This window comes from Tachysurus vachellii, chromosome 17 (assembly GCF_030014155.1).
Source record: "Tachysurus vachellii isolate PV-2020 chromosome 17, HZAU_Pvac_v1, whole genome shotgun sequence".
NCBI classification, from domain to species: domain Eukaryota; kingdom Metazoa; phylum Chordata; class Actinopteri; order Siluriformes; family Bagridae; genus Tachysurus; species Tachysurus vachellii.
Window position 1 is genome coordinate 7994588 of NC_083476.1, and position 24801 is coordinate 8019388.

At 38.9% G+C, this 24801-nt stretch overlaps 1 protein-coding gene across 1 annotated transcript in view; it reads right to left on the bottom strand.

Annotated features, from left to right (window-relative positions):
* The window catches only part of col27a1a (collagen, type XXVII, alpha 1a), a 61802-nt gene extending 44284 nt beyond the window's left edge, over positions 1-17518 (bottom strand). The window contains exons 1-9 of the mRNA XM_060890855.1: positions 17466-17518; positions 14651-14721; positions 10062-11803; positions 7983-8036; positions 5818-5871; positions 5271-5324; positions 4062-4115; positions 1093-1137; positions 659-712 (exon numbers count right to left, since the gene is read on the bottom strand). Coding sequence (XP_060746838.1) covers positions 659-712; positions 1093-1137; positions 4062-4115; positions 5271-5324; positions 5818-5871; positions 7983-8036; positions 10062-11803; positions 14651-14721; positions 17466-17518 — 2181 coding nt within the window. The remainder of the gene's footprint in view (positions 1-658; positions 713-1092; positions 1138-4061; positions 4116-5270; positions 5325-5817; positions 5872-7982; positions 8037-10061; positions 11804-14650; positions 14722-17465) is intronic.
* Positions 17519-24801: the final 7283 nt, after the last annotated feature.

Genomic DNA, 24801 nt, shown 5'->3' on the forward strand with positions numbered 1-24801 from the left:
TAACCATCTATTTACTTCTATGGCATCTGGCTGATGCCCTTATCCAGAGCAACTTACATTTATCTCATTTATACAGCTGAGCAATTGAGGAATAGAGTGTCAACTTGGTGGCCTGGGGATTTGAACTCATGACCATCCAATCACTTGTCCAACGCCTTAACCACTGAGCTACCACTGAACCATTGCCCTTTATTGAAATATCTCTACGCTATCGACTGGGGGTCTAAGACTTACTGTATGTGTAAAGACATCATCTACACTGACTCTCTTTAAATGATGTTGACATCATTGACCAACATTATTATGATAATAGTTTATAATGCAAAAATAAATCTTATTCGTTTGCACTACTGAAATCGTGTTTTATTATCACATTTTGTCATCAAATAGTGGAAATGTTCACATTAATTTGATCCCTGATCGTCATCTAATTGTCATTTCTAAAATGTCAGGTTCAAAACTCAATCGCACTGTGAGCACTACATGACCATCAGTTCTACATGTTTTAACATGTTGAGAAAGACATGCAATTTGTCTCATGTGAAAACCCTTAGAAAGAAAACAGATAGACAGACAGACAAATAAACGCATCCAACAGACAAACAGTCTGAAACACACACACTTTCAAACACACTTCACGGCAGAAGATCTACTGCACCTGCCTGCCAGGATAACCTTTGGCACCAGCACTTCCATCAGAACCTCTCTCCCCCTGACAGTGAGACAGTGAGAGAGAGAGAGAGAGAGAGAGAGAGAGAGAGAGAGAGAGAGATTAATATGCACATACATGTGATTGTGTGTTTCAATTAATCACTGGTGAAAGACTGCTATAACGCTTAGAACTGTAAGAAGTAAAACAATTATAACTATTCAAAATAATATTTACAAAATGTACAGCTTTTATTTTAAACAATAAAAAAGGATTTCCTTTTGGTTCTGAGACTAATGTTTGAGTGTAGCATCAATGAATTAAGTGGTAATCATAATTATGTCAATTGTGTGTGTGTGTGTGTGTGTGTGTGTGTGTGTGTGTGTGTTTGTGTGTGTGTGTGTGTGTACGTGCGTGTGTGTGTGTGTGTGATTGTGACTCACCACTTCCCCTGGGAGACCAGCTGGTCCCGGATGTCCATTTTGTCCCTGTACAAATAAAAAAAATGAGTGGCATGCTCACACACATACTGCTGCAACTTTCTAATATTTATTTATTTTAGCATCCTGTGTGTGTGAGTGTGTGTGTGTGTGTGTGTGTGTGAGAGAGAGAGAGAGAGAGAGAGAGAGAGAGAGAGAGAGAGAGAGAGCTTGCCTGCTTGTGTATTTGAGATTTAAAAATTTCCCAGTGGATGTTCAAATAAATTTTGGTACAATGTTAGATCTACTGCAGCAAGAATGGAAAATATGGATCAAAGGTAAAGTCCACCTAAAGTAAAATGTGCATGCTAATCGGTTGCTTTTTAAGAAAGAACATATTTCTTTATCTGCTTCAATTGAACAAAACTTAACTAGCATGAACTTTAGCTAGCACTTTGCTTTCAGCTAAAACATAATGATACATAAAAATTATGTATTTGATTCCCACAGATGACAAACTGGAGTACATAATGATTAAGAAAGGCCTGTTCAAGTTCACTGCAATAATTTTTATGAAATTTAGACTAATTAGCTAACGAGTGACCCTTTTTTGGGTGTTCAAATTTGGGTGTTCAGTCCACCTACATGTGACAGGAACAATACTGCAGGATAATACTGCGTGTGTGTGTGTGTGTGTGTGTGTGTGTGTGTGTGTGTGTGTGTGTGTGTGTGTGTGGACACAGTAGGAAATGTGTAGTTATTTATGTTTTGGCAGGACTCTTCCTGAACTTGCCAGTGTCTGGAAATTCATTCACATGCAAAAACATGTAGTTTAAATGCACGTTCAGAGACACACTCACAGACGCTGACACACACTCTCTGTCTTTTGCTCTACTCTCAGCCAAGGTTGTGAAATTATACACTGCATGCTGTGTTTCTGAGGGTTGGCTGCTTTTCTCATCAGTGTTTTCAGCGGAAGCACGCACACACACACACACACACACACACACACACACACACACACACACACACACACACACACACACACACACACAGTATTCCAACACTCTAAAGGAAGAACACTAAATTCAATATTGTTGTAAGTAAGAAAGAAAACTGTGCTGCACTGACTCAATGCAACATTTTGGTCATAAACAAACGGTTGATCTTTACAGGAGGTTTTGTTTCAGTATTTTTGCCTATATTAGCTAAAATTGTGAATTCTGTCACAGTGTGGATTTCTAGGAACTGTACCCAATCAGTAGTGAAGATGCAGATACATTGTGTGTTGGCATATTTTCTATTATTATTATTATTATTATTATTATTATTATTATTATTATTATAGTCGTGTTTTCATCATTGTAAATAATAATAATAATAATAATAATAATAATAATAATAATAATAATATTTAAACCAGTAATTCTGTAAGCCAGTTTAAATGAGAGCTTGTGCAAATTTTAAATAATTTAGTTTTGAGATTCACTCAAATATACACTTCAGTCACCAATCTCTTTACTCAGCAGCGGCAATGTGTGAGACAGTGGAAACAGATTTATTAAATCCTTTCTTTCTTATATTCTTCCAAAGAAACAGCATTGTGAATCTCATCCATCCTCTGAAATGATTTTTCTTGGGTGATATTTTGTGAAAAGTGAAAGGTACTTCAGGCACTCGCTTCAGCATCATCATATATCATCAATATATCTGTGTATCACTTTTTTCTTCTCAGCTTATATTAAGGAATAATCACTTCTAAAATGTAAGTACAAAAACTTGACCTAGCCATTCTAGGATGAGACCCTAAAAAGGGTCCAAAGCAAAGAACAGCAAAAAGAAGCTCATGTGAGGTGTTTTATATCATTATTTACTCTGTCACATAGGCATAATATGATAAGGGGTCCACTTCCATCTCTACACTTTAGTTTATTAAAAAGATGCTGCTGAGTGGCTTTTCTGGTTCCAACTCTAATAGTGCACAAAGTAATGAAAGTTATTTTTAGGAGAGGTGGAAGCAAAAGTGTTTTGATGTTGACATGTAATACTGCTGGTGTGTTGAGGTTGAAGGGTTTGTTTCAGAATGCTCTCCAGCTCTGTAGGCAATACTGTGCCCAAAAAAACACAAACATTCTAACTCTGAAAGTTAGCTTCATATTAATATTCAGAAAATATCATTTACAAACCAAATTCATAAATATGAAAATAACATTTTAGAAACGCAGCAGAAATCAAAGAATGTGAATATACCAAGCCAGCATTCTGAGTTTAGCTCAAGTCAGTGTGGATTAACATTACCCACATTTACAAATGAAAAGATACCATCAACCTAACTAAAGTCTGTTCTGGGCTTTTATATATATATTATATAAAATATATTTGAAGATATGACGAGTGGAGCTCCAGTTATCTCTGGAGCTTTCTGGGAAACCATTAATAGTTTTGTAATCTATTGGTAATCTTTCAATAAAATAATCTCAATTATCATAGGTTAGTTAGAGCAGGTCAAGTGTGCGTGTGTGTGTAAAAGAGTGTGAATGAGAGAGACAGAGAGAGAGAGAGAGAGAGAGAGAGAGAGAGAGAGAGAGAGAGAGAGAGAGACAGAGAGAGAGAGAGAGACAGAGACAGAGAGAGAGACAGAGAGAGAGAGAGATGCTTAAAAGCACATACACCTATCAAGATGAGTTGGTATGTGCATGTGTGTGTCTCTGATTCTGCATTACAGCTGTGTTAAACATTCAGTGGGGATTCCCTGCAGTCTTTATTGGTATTTCCATGACACACAGTGAGACACTACAGTATATCTTTAGAAAGAAGCACAGCATATATGTCAGAGAGAGAAAAGTGAGTCATAAAGAACTTTTAAATCATGGGGAAAAAGCATGCATGAGAGAGAGTGTGATCACGAGAGCATGAGAGAGAGAGAGAGAGAGAGAGAGAGAGAGAGAGAGAGAGAGAGAGAGAGAGAGAGAGAGAGCATCACTTTTATATACCTTTTGACCCTCTACACCAGTTAAACCAACAGGACCAATAATCCCAGGATCTCCCTACAAACAAACAGAAACAGTAAGAGCAATGAGCTTAACATAATATCCTCTAAGAGAAGGGTTTGAGAGTTTAGTTTATATTCATGTCTTGCCTGTTTTACATGTAATCAAATCTAAATGTCTAACTGGTTTACCTGAAAGATTATTGTGTACACAAAGCAATGCTTCCATCGAAGTGATTTCATGCAAACAAATCGTTTAGTGATTTGAACTGTTATTTCAGGTAATTATTGGTAATATTTCACATGCTGACAAAAAAAAAATCCAAATTACTTAGTTGTTTGCCAATAAGTGCAATATTATTGGACTGTGATGAGAGTCACATATGGAACCATGCACCAAATAAGAATCAGTACAAAGCTAAACAACTGCGTCTGAAGTCATCTTAATAGTCTCATCATATTATGCATACCCATAAGTAAAATGTCTGGCAACTTTCATCACTATGCAAAAGGAGGAACAGGAGGAAACAGGAGGAAACCTCATTTATTTTATAAAAAAAATGAAAATAAAATTCTGATTTCCATGTGTAACCTAGTGGATTGCAAATACTGCAGATAGTCACAGACACTATATATTGTGCAGACCTACAGTATGATAAAGCTAGGAATAAGTCAATAACAACAAAATCCATGCTGTATATACTGAGCAAAGGTGCTATTAACATCCGGATCGGGGCACTACAAGATTTTATCATGCTACTTATAATGACACACATTTCATATTCTGATTGTTTGCTGTATTTCTGGAATATTCTATTTCATTTCTGCCTGCAGTCTACTGAGCACACATTGTTTAAACAAAAGAGCAAAGTAATGGTAAGCACAATTTTTCTGCTTACCATGCTCACTATTTGGAAAAGACACTGCATGATTATGGATATGAAGGACTTGGAAGTATGCGCATGTTTTCCTGTATACGTATACAATAGATTTATGGCCTATACATTGACATTCAACCCGGAATTAGTCAAATTTGATTTAGCCCTCATTTTCAAGCCTTCGATAAAAAAGACCATTAAACGAGAAACAATGTATAATTATAGATGTCTAAACTGCAAGACACTACTACAGTATTTTTGTTGCTAGGCTGAGGGACATTCCTCAGTCTTAGAAGATTATGAACAAAGGGCAATGTAGGTTGTTCTTCACTCACTTTCTCTCCTTTAGGCGCTATTCCAGGTGAGAGTCCAGGGTCACCCTTCTTCCCCTAAAAAAGGTTCAAGGAAAATATAAGAGACAGACAATGACGTAAAAGCTGAGAGATTGAGATTCTGGGATATAATAAATATTGTAAATTCTGACATATTGTGGCTTTCAAACTGTGAATATATGTCTCTGGCTGTCTATGTATGCGGTTTACTTTACTATTTGTAATATAAGTGAATGGAAAGAGGAAACCTATATATAGTGAACTACATTGTGATTGATAACACAAGCACCCTCTTGTTCACCTACATTTTTATCAAGCTTAATCTAACCCATTTTCAGTATTCTAAACAGGGACATTTAGTCCCCACAAAATCCCCAGAAATAATATATTCCTAGAGATCTTATTTTGGAAATTCATTCATCTCAGCCTTCAGGCACAATAAAAAGCAAGTAAAAAAAACAGGACAGAGTTAAATAGGGATTGAATAAAAAAAAAAAAAAAAAGGTAATAAAAAGAAAGAGAGAAGGAGGGAAACAGAGAGTATGCATACCTTTAAGCCTGGGAGACCTGGTCTTCCTGGATTACCATGTGGTCCGGGTGGTCCCTATAACACAAATCATTAGGGCGTAAATGGAAAGAAGTGCAAGCACAAACATACATAGATTTTCTGTTTAATGTCAAAGTCAGAAGTGACATCCTAGTGACTTGAACTCTGACCTAGTGATCCTGCATGTTCTTCCTGGTTTCAGAGCTCAAACAAGAGGTCAAGATCAGGGAAGAAAACTGACTATGACAAAAAAGTGCTTAAACAAGCCAAACTGTGTGACTATGAAGATACGTGTGTGTGTGTGTGTGTGTGTGTGTGTGTGTGTGTGTGTGTGTGTGTGTGTGTGTGTGTGTGTGTGTATTCCTAAAACGGAATATTTATTATAATGCTATTCATTTATGATTTTGAGACAGAGAATAAGACAAAGACGATTTTGAGATGATTTAGAGAGAATTTTGAGGCAGAGAATAAGAAAAAGAGCTCATCAAAAGACAAGCATTTCAGTGATGGTCCATTACAAAGAAGCATACTCACAAACACATAATACACAATTCTTGGTCTCACCTTTGACCTGTGACTAAGACACATGTGGGTGTGATGTGTTTCATAAGCAACTGTTGCTAACGTGAACTCATACACCCATGTGTGGAGACCAGGGGTCATATCAGGCTGTGTCTTGCTGTCTGTGGATGTGCGTCTATGTGTAGCCTATGTGTGTGTGTTTGTATTTTGGTGTAATTGTGTAACTTACTGCACATACACATGCAGTCTGCACATACATTGTAGCAGTCTGATGCTTTTCATTACCAAGATTGAAAATCACTCACCACAAATCTCATGGACTACAAAATGTGCATAAGGTAGACTGTGAATTAATTCTATATTGCCACTTCACATAGGTCTGAAAATAACACTCCTCTAGCCTAAGTCAAAATTTCAAAGAAGGTACCTCTTGGCTTGCGTTCAAGTGTGCTTATGCAATCCTTTCCTTTACCCAGTGGTCTAACCTGTTTTTTGACAGCAGAATCCTTTATGGTGCTCCCCAAAGTGCACGAACACCTGGCTAGTGATGCTGGCAGTTACTTCCACATAGCGTTTGGATGATGAGCAGCCAAAAAAAGCTGTCTCAAGCAAAAAAAACACTTTATATCTGCAAGTTAGGCAAACTTTCAAACACTAAGGCCAACTCTGCATGTGGGACCATTGTTTTTGTGGGAAGGTCTGAAACATTCCTCACCTTTAATAATTTTTTTATTATATATTATGTGCTTCCAGCAGAAATCCATCAATCTGCCACTTATCCTTTTAGGGTGGATCCAGAAAGGGACACTTCAAGTGCTAACACTTTCCAAGATGGGGGGTTTATTCCCAGTGTTTTGCACATTCGTGAAAAAATTTTGACTCGCCTAAATACATTGAATAAGCATGCGTAATCACAAGAATGTGTCTGACCCTTTGCAAACTTGCCAGTATCCTGGGGTCGCTCCCAGAGGCCAGACCCATCATTTAAAAGAGTGGTCTGCTGTGCCACAGTGACCCATTCATGAGGGAGGACTCATCAGTAGTGTCAACAACAGCCAGACACAAGGCGGCTGAGAGCAACACTGGTTACATAGTCTGAATTTGTTGCAATGTCAACTGTAACGGTCACAGTGGTGGAAATGCATACTGCCAATTGTGTGCTAACATCTCTGTCTATTCCCTATCTGTGAACCACAATATACAGTAAGTTGTCTGTTTGTTGTCTGTCTGTCAGTCTCATACATTTTGCAAATACCCTTGCTCCTAAAGTTAACAAATGAGAAGGCTTCTGACCTGATACCTTTTTATATACAGTAGTGAAGGAATCTCTTATACTAAACACAAAGTGCAATTCTTCAGATACATGATCTCAAACCAATAGTGTTCATTCACCACTTGCATCACACATATAGCTTATGGAATGGCAATAATTTTAAGAAGGTCTCTCAGATCCAACATTCTGCTTCCTTCATCTGGTATGAGGAAGATAATAGACTATGTGTGTGACATTTTATTGGAGGATATTTTATTTAATAAATAAATAAATATTTTTGACACAGACCATTTTAAACACACCGTTTCCTATTTATTCAAAGGGCTTTGTATAACACAGAAACATGCATATTTACACAAACAAACACACATACCTGTGGTCCACTTTTTCCTGGTGCTCCTGGTTTTCCTGGTGGTCCTTGAATTCCCTAAAAATAAGAAGTGGCAAGAGTTACACTTCTCCATACATATACACAAATGTGCAAACACATACAAAAGGCTTTATTGACTCCTTCTTTCTTTTCTAGCACTCACTAAAAGTACAGCTCTGTGTATAGAATCTAAAAATACGGAGGAAACAGGAAGTCATTAGAATGAATTTCTTTTTCCAGAAAATGGGGGAAATGTGTGTCTGTGCATGACCCATTGTTGTATCAGTATGCTTCATTGTAATGTCTTTTTCTATCAGCCCACCAACTCACACTTCACACTTCATTATATATGGTAATATTGCAGCATATAATGGACTAAAACTAGATCAATTTGCAATCTTAAGCTAATAAAAAAAGTGAAGAAGCTACATTTCATTTTCTTTGTTTCTAAAAATGAGTCATAACTGATCAATCGCTCTCTTTCTGTCTGTCTCCTCTCTGTCTCTCTGTCCCCCCCACACACATACACAATGCCACGTGGCGATGGATAAAAGGGCTCTATTGACGAAAGCTTTTGAGGGTGGGGGTTGTGAGGGGTTATTTATGTAAAGAATCTCTAAGGGTTACAGCTATGCATCTACAAATAGGAGAAAGTGGCTTTTTCAATAGAGGTGCTTTTGCTGTCTCTCTCTCTGTCTCTGTCTCTCCCTCCCTCTCTCTCTCTCTCTCTAACAAACACACACACACACACACACACACCTCACTGTCCACAAAATCCCAATGAGGGAATAAATTTCCTTTTTTAAAGGGACCATTCTACAGTGTGATGCTCAAAGCTCCTCTGCTTCCAGAGTGTATGAGATGTCTGTGTGTGTGTGTGCGTGTGTGTGTGTTTCTTGTTCTTTTTCTTGTACAGGGTGGGGTTATATGATATTACCAAAGAATAGCTTTAATGAAAGGGTTTCATGTCCATTAAGCACATTTTTTTAGACACGTAATGTCTTTTAGGCCAGGTACTGTATGCACTATATGATGTGCGTGTGTGTGTGTGTGTGTGTGTGTGTGTGTGTGTGTGTGTGTGTGTGTGTGTGTGTGTGTGTGTGTGCAAATAAGAGGGTGTCTGAGGTGTGTCAGCAGGATAAGTTAGAATTAGAGTCTGTGATTAAGGTGGATAATGGGGCACTTCAGCTAATAAACTGGTAATAACAGAGGAGTCACATTACATACACACGCACACACAGACACACTCCTGGTAATGTTCTCTCTGCCTTTTACACTTATAATTGTAGTGACACACATGTTGCCTAGTCTGTCATTTTGTAAAGTGTAATAATACAGGAATGCAGCAGCTTTGGTGCCTTGTTTGTTTCCAAATATAAGAGAATCTGTTAGTGTGTGACTGTATCACATGAAATGCTTACTGCTCTCTTGTAAACTGATGAAATGAAATTTCCCTCAGTCCCTTTTTTCTTTAGTACTTAAGGATATGCGTATATGGATGTGCATGCATATATTCTTTTCCTTATACATGTAGTAAATATATGCACATGGTTCTATAATTCACCTGTACACCTGCACATTTATACAGATATACAAAAAACAATCAACACTGAATGAGTGACATTTCAGTGGGTGGAAACCTCTTGTTAAAAATGTCTAGAATGGTTCGAGCTGACAGGAAGTATATATAATCTCATATAAGCACTCTTTACCACTATGGTGAGCAGAACTCAAACTTTGATGTGCATGAGCTACAACTGCATGACTTTATATATTGTGCTGCTGCCACATGAATGGCTGATCAGATAATTACATGAATGTGCAGGCATACCGTTCCTAATAAAGTGGACAGTGGGTATACCAGTATCTTTCAGTTGACTTCAATTCCATTTAGAACACAATTGCATAATTAAATAAAATCTAGGGGCAACATTTGCAGACTGGCAAGATAAATGCTGACTTCTGGTCCAAAGCCAAAATTCCATTCATCCTTCGTTACAAAGCAAAAAAGCATCTCATAATATTAAAGTTTTTTTTAAGTATACATGCAATACAGCATATCAAACTAATTTGAGGTCTTACCACAGGTCCAACTTCTCCCTTTTGCCCTGGCGGTCCAATCGGAGCAGCAAAAAGTCCTAGATCCAAATCCCAAGCCTGAAGTCCATCAGCAGGAAGAACTGTCCCAGGCACTGGGGCTAATGTAGTAAAATGTACCACTGAGCTTTTGGTAGGTTTTACTAAAGTGTTTTGAGGCATCTTTGAAACAACAGGGATGATAGATGTGGTCCTGGGCATGGAAGTCATATGTCTGGGTACCTGTTGGGTATTTCTTGGGACCTTTTTAGTTGACAAAGGGCTTAAAATCTTGGGAGTAGTTAAAACCTTGTTAGATAAAGATGCTGATAGGTTTAATTGGTGCTTATTGGAACTGACAGTAGGGGTTACTGGAGATTTTGCTGTGATTTTTTTCTTGGTTGTTTGTAATGGAGGTTTAGATGGTGGCAGATTGGAAACAGACCCTTTTGGATTTGTGGGTTTGGTGGCTATAGATTTTTCTATTGTGGGTTTAGATGGCTTGACTAATGCTGGTTTGGAGGCTGTATGTTTTGAATTGATGGGTTTTGATAGGTTTGTAGGTTTTATGCTAGCAGGTTTTGATAAACCACTGGGTTTTAAGTTAGATGTTTTTGACATGCTAGTGGGTTTTGATCTGTTAGGTTTTGATGCACTGGTGGGTTTTGAGCTTAAGGCTTTTGATATGATTGTGTTTTTCAAACTGTTGGGTTTTGATACATTAATGGTATTTGAATCAGTAGGTTTTGGACTTGCAGACACGTGTAATGATTTCACAGTAACAGTTTTAGTTTGAGCTTTTGCTGTAGTGTGCCTGATCCCTGGATGTTTGGTGGCAGCTATAGATTTTCCTAGCATGGGCTTGGAGGCTGTGGGTTTGGGGATTTTTTGGGGCAGCACTTTGAAAGTTGGTGGAGGTGTGACAGCATTCAAGCTTGGTGGCAGTTCAAGTCCTATCTGAGTTTGGGGTATATGAGGAGTCGATGTGGCTCGAAACCCTTCAGAATCAAGGTTGGCTCTGATTCTAGGTGTGACAGAGCCATTCAGGGTTGTCAAGGGAAATAGAGTGGGTATGACTGCAAGAGTATGATGGGATATGGATGACTGCTCCATTACGGAGGGTAAAATTGGAGAGGGTGGTGCTGGTCGGTTGGAGTTATTTTCTCTGCACTGCTTGCGAATAGCCCTGCAATAATCTACTTGTCCTGCGGGTATCACATCAAACTGGCACACTGCACCCTCAAAGGGTTCAATGCCAGGTAGGAGAGCACTGCTTCCACCCAGTCGGAAGGTGCTGCGGGGGTCCAGGTGAATTGGTGGGAGTATTGGAAATTCTTGGGTTGTTCTACTGCTGCCATTGTCACAAGCAGGTTGTAGAGTGGCTGTCTGGCCAGCAAGAACAAGGGCCAGGTGGTGCCAGCGGCCATCATGAAGGTGATATGGAAAACGAACTGAGTTGTCAGGCCCAGCATATAGTTTAATGTCATCTGGCAACAACTGCAAGCCTAACTGGAGGCGTGAGCCGGAGAAAACGGAGAAAAGGAACGCAGAGTTGGCACGATGTGAGCGAATGCTTAACAAGAGTGTGCTGTTCCAGGAGAAAGTCTGTGGGAATATGGAGCGTGTGGCAGCAGTGACACGTGCCCGTGCTGTGAGGATAATGCTGGAGCGAAGTGGGATGACACCAAATGGGACAGAGCGAGAACCCTGCTCAAGGCGAAGAGCCAGCCGCTGCAACACATCCACATCTGCAACACAGATTTACATACATGCCAATTAATACATACCAATGACTTATGCAAGCTCACTCTCTCTCACACACACAGAAACACACAAACAAACACACATATACTTTGCCCATTCACACCAAGAGAAGTTTTGCACAAATGATACACACACCATTGATAAAGATGAGTTCATGGGAATATAGTCTCTTTGTTTAACTTAAATTAGTTTAACTTCACACTGAAAAGCTGACAGATATAAGAATATATTATTTTTTAACAAACCCAAATGTGTCGTGTGGTAGATGTGGTATATAGTAGCCTACCAATAAAAAGGTTGTGAGTTCAAATCCTAGATCCAATATGCTGCCACTGCTTAACCCTTAATTGCTCATTTATGTATAAAATGGGATACAATGTAAATTGCTCTGTGTAAAAGTTTCTGCCAAATAACATAAAGGTAACAAGTTTTACTACTAATGAATAACATGTAAGTAAAACACATTTCCATTTATATTTTACTGTTTTCATAAGAGTGACTTTCTGGCTAATTTCCTGTTCCTGTTTCCTTTTTGACAGTCAACATTCAATGCGGTTTAGGCAAAAAAATAAGAGAAAAAACCAACCCCCCGTATAATGGAGGATTTGCTGTGATAGGCCCTCAAAACCTTGTTAGAATGCATGACACTAAGAATGTGATGTACCATTGGATTTTAAATGAAAATTCTGCTACGTCATCAGTTTGTGGATGGATCTTCCAGCAGCACAGTAATTTAAACGTCAACATTGAAAAAAATAGTTCAGTGACCACAGAATCAAGCTTTTGTCTAGCCCTCTTAGTCCCCTGGCCGAATGCCCATTGAAAACTTTTAGGTAAAGAGAACCTAACATCCTGTCAAATCAACACACAACATTAACAAAGAACAAAGTATCAGAAACACCCTGTGGTCATTGCAGAGCTATAAAAAGCATTTTTACTTCAGGTATTCATTCTAAGAAGTACAGAACACAATACTTTATATACATCACTGCCTCTATATCAACTAGAACTCAGCAGTGTTGATGAGGATGCCAAGACTTGTTGTAGCCCTTCTTGTTACAAATATGAAATACCCTTATACAGTATTTACTGCAACATAACGAACGCTATTGAATTGTTTAAAACTTTGAAAAAACTTTTGTGTTTACTCTGACCTTGATGCTATCTGGATCAATTTCAATATCCAATCAGTGCATTTGCTGTTTTCAATGATAATTCAGCACAAATCCTACAAACATTCAATCAATTGCTTGACAGACAAAAATGCAAAGAAAAAAAAACGCTTTAAAATCAACTTTCTTCTTCTATATTTAAAACACAAAGGAAACTCATTTATTATTTCCCATTTAATATATCTAATAATCAATCCTTTTGTTTAATATGCACAAAAATATTCTGTGCATTTCTGCTGAATTGCTCTCAGGCATCATTTCTGATGTTTAAATTCATTCTCTACTTGGTCCTCTACTGTCTCACACTGATTTCTGTTTTTTTTTCACTCTCTTTATCTTTTGACTCTTGTTATCTTTCTCTTCTTTTACCATTGTTAAAGCAACTGTTAGTGTGATCCAGAGCTCTGCATTACATCATAATCACATCAATCACATAATCACAGTGTACAGTCCTGTACTTTCTGTGTGTAGGGAGGGGTCTATAATCTTCTGCAAAAACACGATTTAAGCCAGAGTTCAATGAGTCAGCTTCAGTAAAAAGCATGTCTGTATGTGTGTGTTTTACATTGTTATGCAATGCCAGAAAACAGGCTGTATGGAGACAGTTATCAGGTTCCAGCTGTGTGTGTGTGTGTGTGTGTGTGTGTGTGTGTGTGTGTGTGTGTGTGTGTGTGTGTGAGTGCATGTGTGTGTGTGTATTAGTGTCATTTCAGAAATTAGCAGAAACAGACCTGGCTTCACCACAGAAATACACACATAGACATACTTTCAAGATTTGGCGGGCCAGCTATATGAGATGGATTGTGGGATTCTGTCCCTAAAGTAACTAAAGCCCCGAAAGTGAAGCATTTTGCCAGATGTAGCATCTTGTGTGTGTGTGTGTGTGTGTGTGTGTGTGTGTATCCAACAAATATCACAGGATCTTATGAACATAAGACTGCACACACAAACACACAAACACACAAGGTGAAAAAATATTTCCGCAGATCTATAAAGTTACAGAACATAATGGAAAGACTGCAGTAAGTGAAGTGAGGTTGCTGTGAACAGTGAGGAAAAACTGTTCTATGTTGCTATGGTGTTGTATCTTGGTGTCCCAGGCTGCACCCATTCAAACACCCATTCATAGTTATGGGAATAGCATTATTTTCATTACAGTAATATTTAAGTTCATTGAAAATCCTTAGCAATTTAACACAGTGAACATATACTTTAGAGTACATGTACTCTATTAAACCTTTTCTTTTTCCTTTCTTTTTTTTAAAGACATCAACCCTTAAGATGTTCACACACATGCACACACACATACAGAAGAAAGACATTTTCTCACATCTATAAATTTACAGAACATGATGGAAAGTCTGCAGTAAGTGAGGACCTTGTGAACAGAATGGAAAAACTGCTGAAATATACAAGACTGGTATGTGCATTTATGTGTGAGCAAGTGTGTGTGTTTGTGTCTGTGTGTGTGTGTATGTGTGTGTGTGTGTGTGTGTGTGTGTGTGTGTGTGTGTGTGTGTGTGTGAGTGTGTGTGTGTTTTTGTACACTATAAATAACTAACTGACTATTTATTAAATTGATTAAGGGTTTGTAAAGACATATCAACTGATGACACACACATACAATCATTTATACAATAAACTTAAACAAAAGCCTACCTTGAGATAGCGCTTGTGTGAGTCCTGAAGAACAAGTGCAACACAGAAGAGTACACAGGAGTAGAGCTCTCCTAAACAAAAATAAAAATGCATGTTGAAATAATATATATACAATGAAATATAGATATTAACACACCTTTGGATTACATTTTGACTATTTGCTAATTTAGAACACTTTAATTAAAAAACTTTTCAGATGAAGAGTTTTCAGACAGTTATTCTCTGAAAAACCTGTATTTTATTGTTCTTAAATTATTTCTTTATTAAACATACAGAAACAAAGTTTCAAAGATGTATTTCTATTCCCAATTCTATTCATGCGAATTTGTGCTTTTGAAATATGAAATGTCATGAAACATGAAATTTAACCATGTAAACCAAAATAAAACTTCTTAATAAAACTTCTTAATAAAGAAATCTTAATTTCTTTCAAAAAGTCACTTAAATAATTAAAAGACAAGCATGAAATGTTAACAATGACTACTACCCAAGCATCAATGGGTTCCAAATTATTGAGAAAAGTGAACATTGTTTCTCAAATTGTGAACTGTCAAAAATAGCACACAAGCAATGGATCCCAGGACCCCTAACATGTGTGTGCCTGTGAGGATGTTTTTTTTTGTGACAGCTGTTTTATACATTATTTGCTGCCAGTAAGCTTGTGTGTTGGGGGTAGTTGTGTGTACATACTCCCAGACTTCCTGAGGAGTGGCATACCTGTAACAGAAAGTAAAATGTCTGACCACAGAACTCTTCAGTCTGCTCTTTGACCTCACACATACTAACTAACCACAAACAGACCAGCAAGAGACAGTGTGTGTGTGTGTGGGGGGGGATGCATGTGTGTGTGTGTTTGAGTCTGTCTGTCTGTAGGTGTAAAGGGGGAGTTTGTAGACACATTCATGAATTGGAATGTGATGATTTGTGACTCACACACTAATTGATTATCTCACCAGCCTAGCCACCTGGGGTGCATATGACATGACATACAAGATGCATATGAAACAAAAATGTGTGTGTGTGTGTGTGTGTGTGTGTGTGTGTGTGTGTGTGTGTGTGTGTGTGTGTGTGTGTGTGTGTGTGTGTGTAAAACCAGTAGAGGGCACTAATGCGCAAATTAAGTGACAAACAACTCCACCTCACAACCACCCCACCCACACACGCCGCTCCATCCTCCAACTCCACCCCCCACTATACACACACACACATACACACACACACACACACACACACACACACACACAATGAGCAGATCTTTATACAACTATTGAAATGTAGAAAGGGAAATGGAAGTAAAAGGGATGATGCAGCTTTCTGTAATAAGGCCTTTCTTTAACATTAATGGAAGAAGTGTGGCAGCACTTTGTAACAGCCAGATGCAAAGCTTCAGGTACAGAGCGGTTGGTGCCAATACAAGAATAACTCTGCATTAGATAACTCTGGGGAAACCCACCATGATTGCTGATTATTAACAATTTCTGTTGATAATTAAAAATCTTTCTAATAAAAGCATGCCCTATTGTGTTTTATCCCTATACCCGTCTTATAATAAACTGAAAAAGGACATTAGCATAAGACAGGTATAAGCACCTGTGATCGGCGAAGTTCAACACCCCCCCCCCCTGTATCCTAACCTGTATAATAATTCTAAAAGCATGGCACATCATTAGTGAGTGCTATATGACAGCTCCTGAGTCCCTGCTATAGACTGTTCAGTAATATTAAATAGTGTATAAGCCCTTCTGCACTACAGCCCATATAGTGCACTGAATGACCAACAGACCGTGCGCGCGCGCGCACACACACACACACACACACACACAGTCCTTTCGACAATGCATAAGACCATAAGTGTGTATGTGGCGCTCGAATGAATAAATCGGAATCGCTAACCTCATGAAATAAAACATAAATAAATAATATCATGAACAGGAAGAAATGTCATATAGTTGAGCGTAATGACTATCATAACACACAAAATTTTTTAATGTATTTAATGTACTCCTAATAATCTGTATAAGAGGATCTGTATATCTTTGCCATCTATCTACACTCTTCTTGGGGTTTTGGGGTTGGGTTTCTGTGTAGAATTTACTATAATATAATTTCACTAATTATACTTTTGTGTGTAAGAGACAAAATAATCTGAGATCCTCGGATGTTCCTCGGTCTTTTGCACCCTTTTTTGTACAGTGCGTCTTCGGACCGTCGCCACACAGGTCAAGTGCGCTGCTCGAGTCCCTAACACAACACCCCATTCATAGAACACACACACACACGCAAACACACACACACACGCGCGTGCGCGCGCAAACACACACACACACACACACGCACGCACGCACACACACGCAAACACACACACACACATACACACACGCACACACGCACACGTGCGACACAGAGTAGCTCGCAGGACACAGAGCGCGGTTACTTTGCGTTAAAGTGCACTTACTTTGCGTAAAGCCCGTTACAGTGCACTTACTTTTCGTAAAGCCCGTTACAGTGCACTTACTTTTCGTAAAGCCCGTTAAAGTGCACTTACTTTGCGTAAAGCCCGTTACAGTGCACTTACTTTGCGTAAAGCCCGTTACAGTGCACTTACTTTGCGTAAAGCCCGTTACAGTGCACTTACTTTGCGTAAAGCCCGTTAAAGTGCACTTACTTTGCGTAAAGCCCATTACAGTGCACTTACTTTGCGTGAAGCCCATTACAGTGCACTTACTTTGCGTGAAGCCCGTTACAGTGCACTTACTTTGCGTAAAGTCCGTTACGGTGCACTTACTTTGCGTAAAGCCCGTTACAGTGCACTTACTTTGCGTGGAGTTGTGTGGTTCCGCGGTCTCTCCTTCGGGTCGCTAAATTCATTTGTATTCATTTGTCCTGCCAGTTCAAAGTCCTGATCCGTTAATGTGCCGTCACCAGCCGGTTCCCTCTTGAGTATCGGCGAAGGTGTTAGAAAGAAGGATCCTGGGGTCACGCTCTAACCCCGACAAAAGAACCAGCAAAAAATAATCCGTTCGTTCAGCGCGGCTCCGCGAGCGCTTCTTCTCTCTCCTGAGGTACCGCCGCCGCTCTGGACCAGGCATTTATGCGGGCAAGACGCACACGCTCGCGTTCCAGATGGGCTTTTGGGGGCACGAGCGGACCGGCGTCGTCCCTCTTCTTTTTACTTAGCCACCCTCCCGCCCCCTCACACACACCCCTCCATTAAATCAGGCTAACCGTGAGGAGAAGCGCTCTCTGGATGGTGTCCGGTTTCCCTCCGTTACACACCGCCTTCTTTACTCAGTGATAATTTATTATTATTATTATTATTATTATTATTATTATTATTATTATGTAACTACCCGCATCAGTTTGAAAACATAATAACATGCTTATTGTGACTTATGACGAATGAACTTGATCTAAATTCTAAATTCAGATTCAAAAGGTTACTATGAAGAATAATATAAAGATTAATATTAGATATATTTAAATGTGTTTGTATTTATCCCCAATGAGCAAGTCTGAGGTGACTCAGGTGACTGTGAGGAGGAAAAACTCCCTTGGATGGTAAAGGAAGAAACCTTGAGAGGAACCAGACTCAATGGGGAACCTCATCCTCATATGGGTGACACCGGAGGGTGTGATTATAAATATACTGTCTGACAAATGTATTGATGAGGAGTTTGTTGTCCTCAAAGACCACATGGAGTTGTAACTGGTTATAACTGGAGCTGGTAGATCTCTAGATGCCTCAGGTTTCTCACAGAGTCGGCCTCATCTCAGTGGAGGTCCAAAAATCACGAGAATTAAGTACGAATTCTAACTCCAATCTCAACTCTATGTTGATGATAAATAATTGCTTAAAAGAGCCCTTCTAAAACTGCTCTTATTGTAAAATTTTTTTGAAGAAATAATTATTGAAGTAATTTTGGTTTGTGCATCCTAAAATTATATATCAAATCAAGGACAAAGTTAAAAACTTAGTAAAAAAAAGTAGTAAAAAAGTAAAACTTTATAATAGTAAAATGTAACTAATGCATCTGCCTGGCAAATTCTTCACCCGAATTTTTGACGTTTTATACTATAAATGCCATGAAATGGTACCCCATATTCTCTCATTTTTAATATTTATCACACAAAATGGTTTGTGAGTTAAAATCCTCATAATAGCAGGCCAACAGAACACGTCATTTTTATCATTCTTTGAAGAAAAAAAGTTATGTAACACCTACTACATATCCATATGTTCCGTAACAAAGGGTACATTTTCAGGAGTTTTAATAAGGCAGAAATCAGCATCAGAACATGGCAAATAAAAAACTAATAATCACAAACAGAGAACAATTATGAACACTATAATTATGGTCAAAATGCTAGGCAGGGACAGTAATCTGAAAGTCAGATATAGTGTCAAATCTAAAAGGGTCAGGCAGAAAATGGATAAGATTAAACAGGACCATGCACAGGCATCAGTGAATGGCAACCTGCAAGGCTTCTTGAGGAAGCTATAGTGCATGTGTATATCAGACACAGGGGAAATTAACATGACAACTGAATGAGACATTTGGAATTCTGGAGATGGCACCCTCTTGTGGTCTGTCTGGATGTTACAGAAGATGATAGTCTTAGTAAAGACACAAGGAATGTGGGTGCCATTTTGTATTGTGGTGTCAATTCTATAGTGAATGAAACTGGATTTGAAATTCAGATGATCCAGTGTTAGAAGGAATTAAACAAGGTTTGATGTGGGCAATGATATTGTTTGGCCTGGTGCTTCTGCTACTGAACAGCTGACTCGTCATTATTGCTGAAGAGACCTACCACGATCATAGTGGTCATATTCAAAGCTGATGATGTGGTTCAAGCCGTGCCTTCCTGCATAGTCAGTAGTCAGCAGAGTGAATAGTGAACTGATCACAGCTCTGAAGGTCCCTAGTTAGCAAGTCCAGGACCCAGTTGGAAATGGAGTTCTTCAAGACCAGCAGGTTCACAACATTTAAATCATATGCTGAGAAATTAACGTATTGAATGCTGATTTAAAGTTTATGCACAGCATTCATACGTATTTGTCATTTTTGTCCAGGTGGGTTAGGGCCAGATGGAGAGTGGTGGCAATGGTATCATCTGTTTTGGGTGGTTGGGATAATATGCAAACTGCATGGGGTTTAGTGAGCCTCCTGAAGCACTTCAAGACAATAGGTGTGAGTGTGAATGGATGACAGTCATAATAGTGATCCTGAAGAATGTTGGAACAATGTCGCTGCTCAGGAAATGTTGAGGTTGTCACTGAAGACATCCACCAGATGGTCTGCACATCCGCTGAGCATTCGACCAAGAATGTTGTCTGATCTATCAGTTTTAAATTAGATAATCTGGAAGGGAGGCATCAATATCACAGGCAGTGAAGTTGTCCTGTAGTCAGTGATGGCCTGGATGCCTGCCACATGTGCCAAGTCTTGCTGCTGTCCTGGAAGTGGCTGTGGATTCTTTGGCTGTGTGCATGCTTTGCGTCTCTGATGGCCTGGGATAGTTTGGTCCTTAATGTTCTTAGGGCCACCTTGTCACCTGCACTAAAGGCAGTCTTTGGTCTGGTCTGTGGCTTCTGTTTGGAAAGTGTGTTGATGATCTTGGAGACAGTCACATCATCAATGCTCTGGCTGAAGGTGGTGTCACCATCAGTTGCAGCGTCTCTGAACATGGGCCAGTCAGTGTGTTCAAAACAGTTCTGAAGAGCAAAATGGCTTCTGGTGGCCAAGTTTTCACCTGCTTTAGAAACGGATTAAAGTTTTTGATGAGTGACTTGTATGCTGGAATTAGCATAACAGAGATGTGGTCAAATGAGTAGCCAGGGTTGTGGTGGGGCTTTATACGTTACATGCTGGGGATGTTTATGTAAACAAGATCATTTATTTTGCCCATGTTGTAGCAAAGTGCACAGGCTGATAGAATTTAGGGAGCACTGATTTGAGATTCGCATGGTTAAATTCTCCAGCAACAATACACAGTTCATCAGGGTAAGTATTCTGCAGTTCAATAGCCCAACAGAGTTCACAAAGTGCCTCCTCAACATTAGCACTGTTGGGAATGTACACTCCTACTATGAACACAATGGTGAATTCCCATGGTCAAAAAATGGTCTGCATTTAACTGTCACAAACACTACCAGTGATGAGCAGTAACTGGAAACGAGCGCCAAATTCTTGCACTGCACAGAGCTGCATGTCTGTTGGCCAGAAACAAGGTGATTCCGTCTGGCTGAAAGGCAGCATCCAGAACTTGTTGAGTCACATCTCTGTTAAAAATTAAGACACATCAGTCTCTAAATTCATGCCACCTAGTCTGCTGGAGTTAGATGTAATCCAATTTATTGTAAAGCGGCAGAATTTGGAGAGTAGAATGGATGGGAGTGCCAGGCTTGTTTGTATGGTCAAAAGGCTAGGCAGGGTCAATAATCAAGAATACCCCAGGGTCAGGTAATAGCAGAGACAGGACAAGAACAGGGTCATACACAGCAGCACATTCTTAACAGTTACTCCCCAGCCTCCTTTTTATCGAGTGTTTGATTAAGCACACTAAGAAATTGTTCCAAGAATCACTCCTAGGTGATGTGGACACATTTAGCCTGCACACGTAGCATTCAAGGCCTTAGACTAAATTTATTTACTGCTGAATTTGTTAAACTGGATTCTTACTCAAGCTTTGTAGGCCGAGAGCCAAACCACAGTTTGAAAGTAACCTAAATAAATACATTTTCACATTGTTTTGGTAAAATTAATTCATGCTTAAAGAGAAGACTTAATGAGACAGTCAAAATTACATCCATAAGGTTTTTCAGGTGACTGACGTGCATATATTGATTATACCCTGTACAGAATAGTAACAGTTGTTGTTCAGTGTTGAGTAATATTTACTGCTGGCAGCAGTAATATTCATATAATGATCAAAGTAAAACAATTTAAAGACATTGAGTACATTAACTACATCTCAAATTTAGCACATTAGCATGTGTTCTTAAGCCAGAAAGGTGTTCCTGGTGTTGCTAAAAATTTAAGTGGAGGTGCTGCTTAAAAATTTAACTGGATGTATTTTTCATGAGAAAAAAGTTTTTGTATATCGAATGCCTAATTGGCAGAGATGGGGGACTCGAGTCATATGACTTGACTCGAGTCAGACTTAAGTCTCAAATTTGAGACTTGAGACTTGCTTGACAAATATTAAAAAAAGACTCGACTTGACTTTGACTTGACATTCATGACTTGAGACTTACTTCTGACTTGAGTTAAAAGACTCGAAATAAGTTTTTTATTTTTTTAAATCTGTTTTTGAACGCACGCAAGAGCGTAATATAACCACGTTACGCAGCAGGCAAGCAGAGCAGTGGCGGAGCCAGAGGGGTGTCCCTGACATCTGATTGGCCACACCAGGTGCCACCCTGAATTTTTATTTGATAGCATTGGAAGTTTGATGCTGATCGACATCTGATTTCACCTATCAAAAGAAGTCTTTGTTTGACGTTTGGTCACGGCGCCGCTCAACATTTCAAATCCATCAATCAATGACAAGAAAGAGTTGAGAGGTAGAGAAGTATACTAAAACAGACTAAAAACATCAAATTTCGGTAAATTTTGAGATTAAACATAAGGATTTTCTAGAAAAATTACGTCGCTATATAAATTGACATTAGACGCTATTAACAGATTCGGTTCGTTCCCCAGTTTAGCCATAATATACATAAAATACATAATACACCTAAAGTTTCCCTGGCCACCCCATGTATAAAACTCTAGTTCCGCCACTGAAGCAGAGGGAGAGCGCGCACTAACTAATAAACCTTAACAGTCGTGACAAAACATGGAAGGCGCTACAATAATTAACCAAAAATAATTAAGTTCGGGTACCGGGATTTTGTGATGGTCAGGACTCCCTGCAGTTTTGGGCTGTGAACAGACACACCCTCCCCTCTTTGTTCAAGGTAGCGTTAAGAGTTATGGCCATCTCTGCATCAAGTGCACCTGTTGAACGTGTATTCAGCCATGGTGGGGTGATAATGCGACCACATCGCTCACAAGTGAGTGACAAAGTTCTATCAAACTTAATTTTTTGCAAGTGCAATGTAGTGTAAATGGTTGGTCACTGTTTATGTGGAATTGTCAGCTTTTTTGCAATAGAACTTATAATTGGTCTTCAGTGTTAGGCTTTGAGTGTGTGTGTGTATATATATATATATATATATATATATATATATATATATATATATATATATATATATATATATATATACTATATATATATATATATATATATATATATATATAATCAGAGTTGTAAATACTGTAAATACTAGGGATGAGCGAGTACAGCATTATCTGTATCTGTATCTGTTAACCATATGAATTATCTGTATCTGTATCTGTACTCGGGGCTTGTCTTGAAATGGGCGGTGCTTTAACCGGTAATAATTAATTTGTAATATTTATAACACTAGCTTACTACCTTTATGTTTTTATGAAATACAGCAAAAACGTGTCAGACACTCAGTGTCTGGTTACTGGTTAGAGACAGCTGAAGGTTTAAAAAAGAAAAAAAATCTCCGACAGGCAGAGACGCAATGCGAGTCGCATTCTACCAAGCAAGCACCACGTCTGAACGAACCCACGTTTACCAGAACTCTACTGGTTAGTAAGTACGTATTATTAACGTTACAACCCAAAGTAAAAAGCTGAAGAAGCCCTAAACGTTAACGGAAAAGACCCGCGAACCCGAGTGACTGAGGGAGAGACAGAGAGCTGTTCTGTGTGTGACTGTGAGTGAGCAGAGCGAGACACAGCAACACAATACATCTGTATGTGTGTAGGGGAGGGGCGCTGTGACTAGCCTATCACAGAACGCTGACACAATCAGCTACCCAATGATGATTTTCATTCAATCCGAGCAGAGATATTGACTCGTATTACTCGTATAATACTCGTTCTCGGCAGAAGTGCTTTATCCGTACCGGATACTCGTTTCAGCCGAGTATCCGGCTCATCTCTAGTAAATACCATAAATACTGTAGATTTAACTTTGTTTGATATATACATTTAGTTAAATCATCAAACATCTGTATGACTTGCCAGTGACTTGCTTGACTCAAGCTACGACTTGACTTGAATTGCTTGACATAAAGGAGAGACTTGACTTGACTCGACTTGACACTCACAAAAATTGACTCGGACTTGCTGGATGACTTGAAGGTTAAGACTTGAGACTTACTTGTGACTTGCACATGTGTGACTTACTCCCACCTCTGCTAATTGGCATTGCAAAACTGCATGCTACCTAATTGATAGAGTCACACAGTTAATTGACTATGTTTTAAATGTGGTTAAGAGTCCTCTGTCCAGCGCAATGTTTTTAGAAAGTGTGACCCTGCGTGAACATAGAACTGCATTTAAGTAAAAGAAAATGGGCAAACATTTGCTACCCACTAGAGCAAATATTCTCACAGAAAAGAATTGGGGGTTTTATTTATCTCTACTGCAAATATACACAGTTCAAGAAAAGGGTCTTTTAGAAGCTCTCGCTAGACTACAGTTGCCTCTCATTATGTGTACTTTTAGCCACTTTAGCACAGTGTGATTTTCCACGGAAGGTTAAGCAGTATGAATTTAGTGCTGAATTCAGGTCTGAATACATCCACTTTTAGTCTGCAGAATCCAGACCTTGTTTATTCACCCACACCTGTTTAATAATGTGACTTTACATCACACACACACATGGCTGTGTCCAGCACCTGAACAATAATTGGAGTAATTGGTACATGTAGCAAAACACTGATTGGTGGGCAAAATGCAGAACACAAATTCGATAATAAAAATGCATTAGGCAGTAGGGGACAATTCATAGAAAGACTGATCATAAAAAAAATAATAAATCCTGAATGGGTGTTTTTGGTAAGCTTTTGGTGACCAGACTACCCAGGTAACCCACCCGGGGTCTGCCTAACATGACAAGGCCTCTTTTCTGCCAGAGTTTTGGTCTTGAGACTCAAGCCACACAAGTATGCGAGAAGACAGTGACATTGATGGACTAAGTAAATTTAAGATGAGGAAAAGTTTTTATTCTCATAACGTTTTTGTAATACTTAAGAGGTTGTGATAAATGCTGCAGGTAATTATATC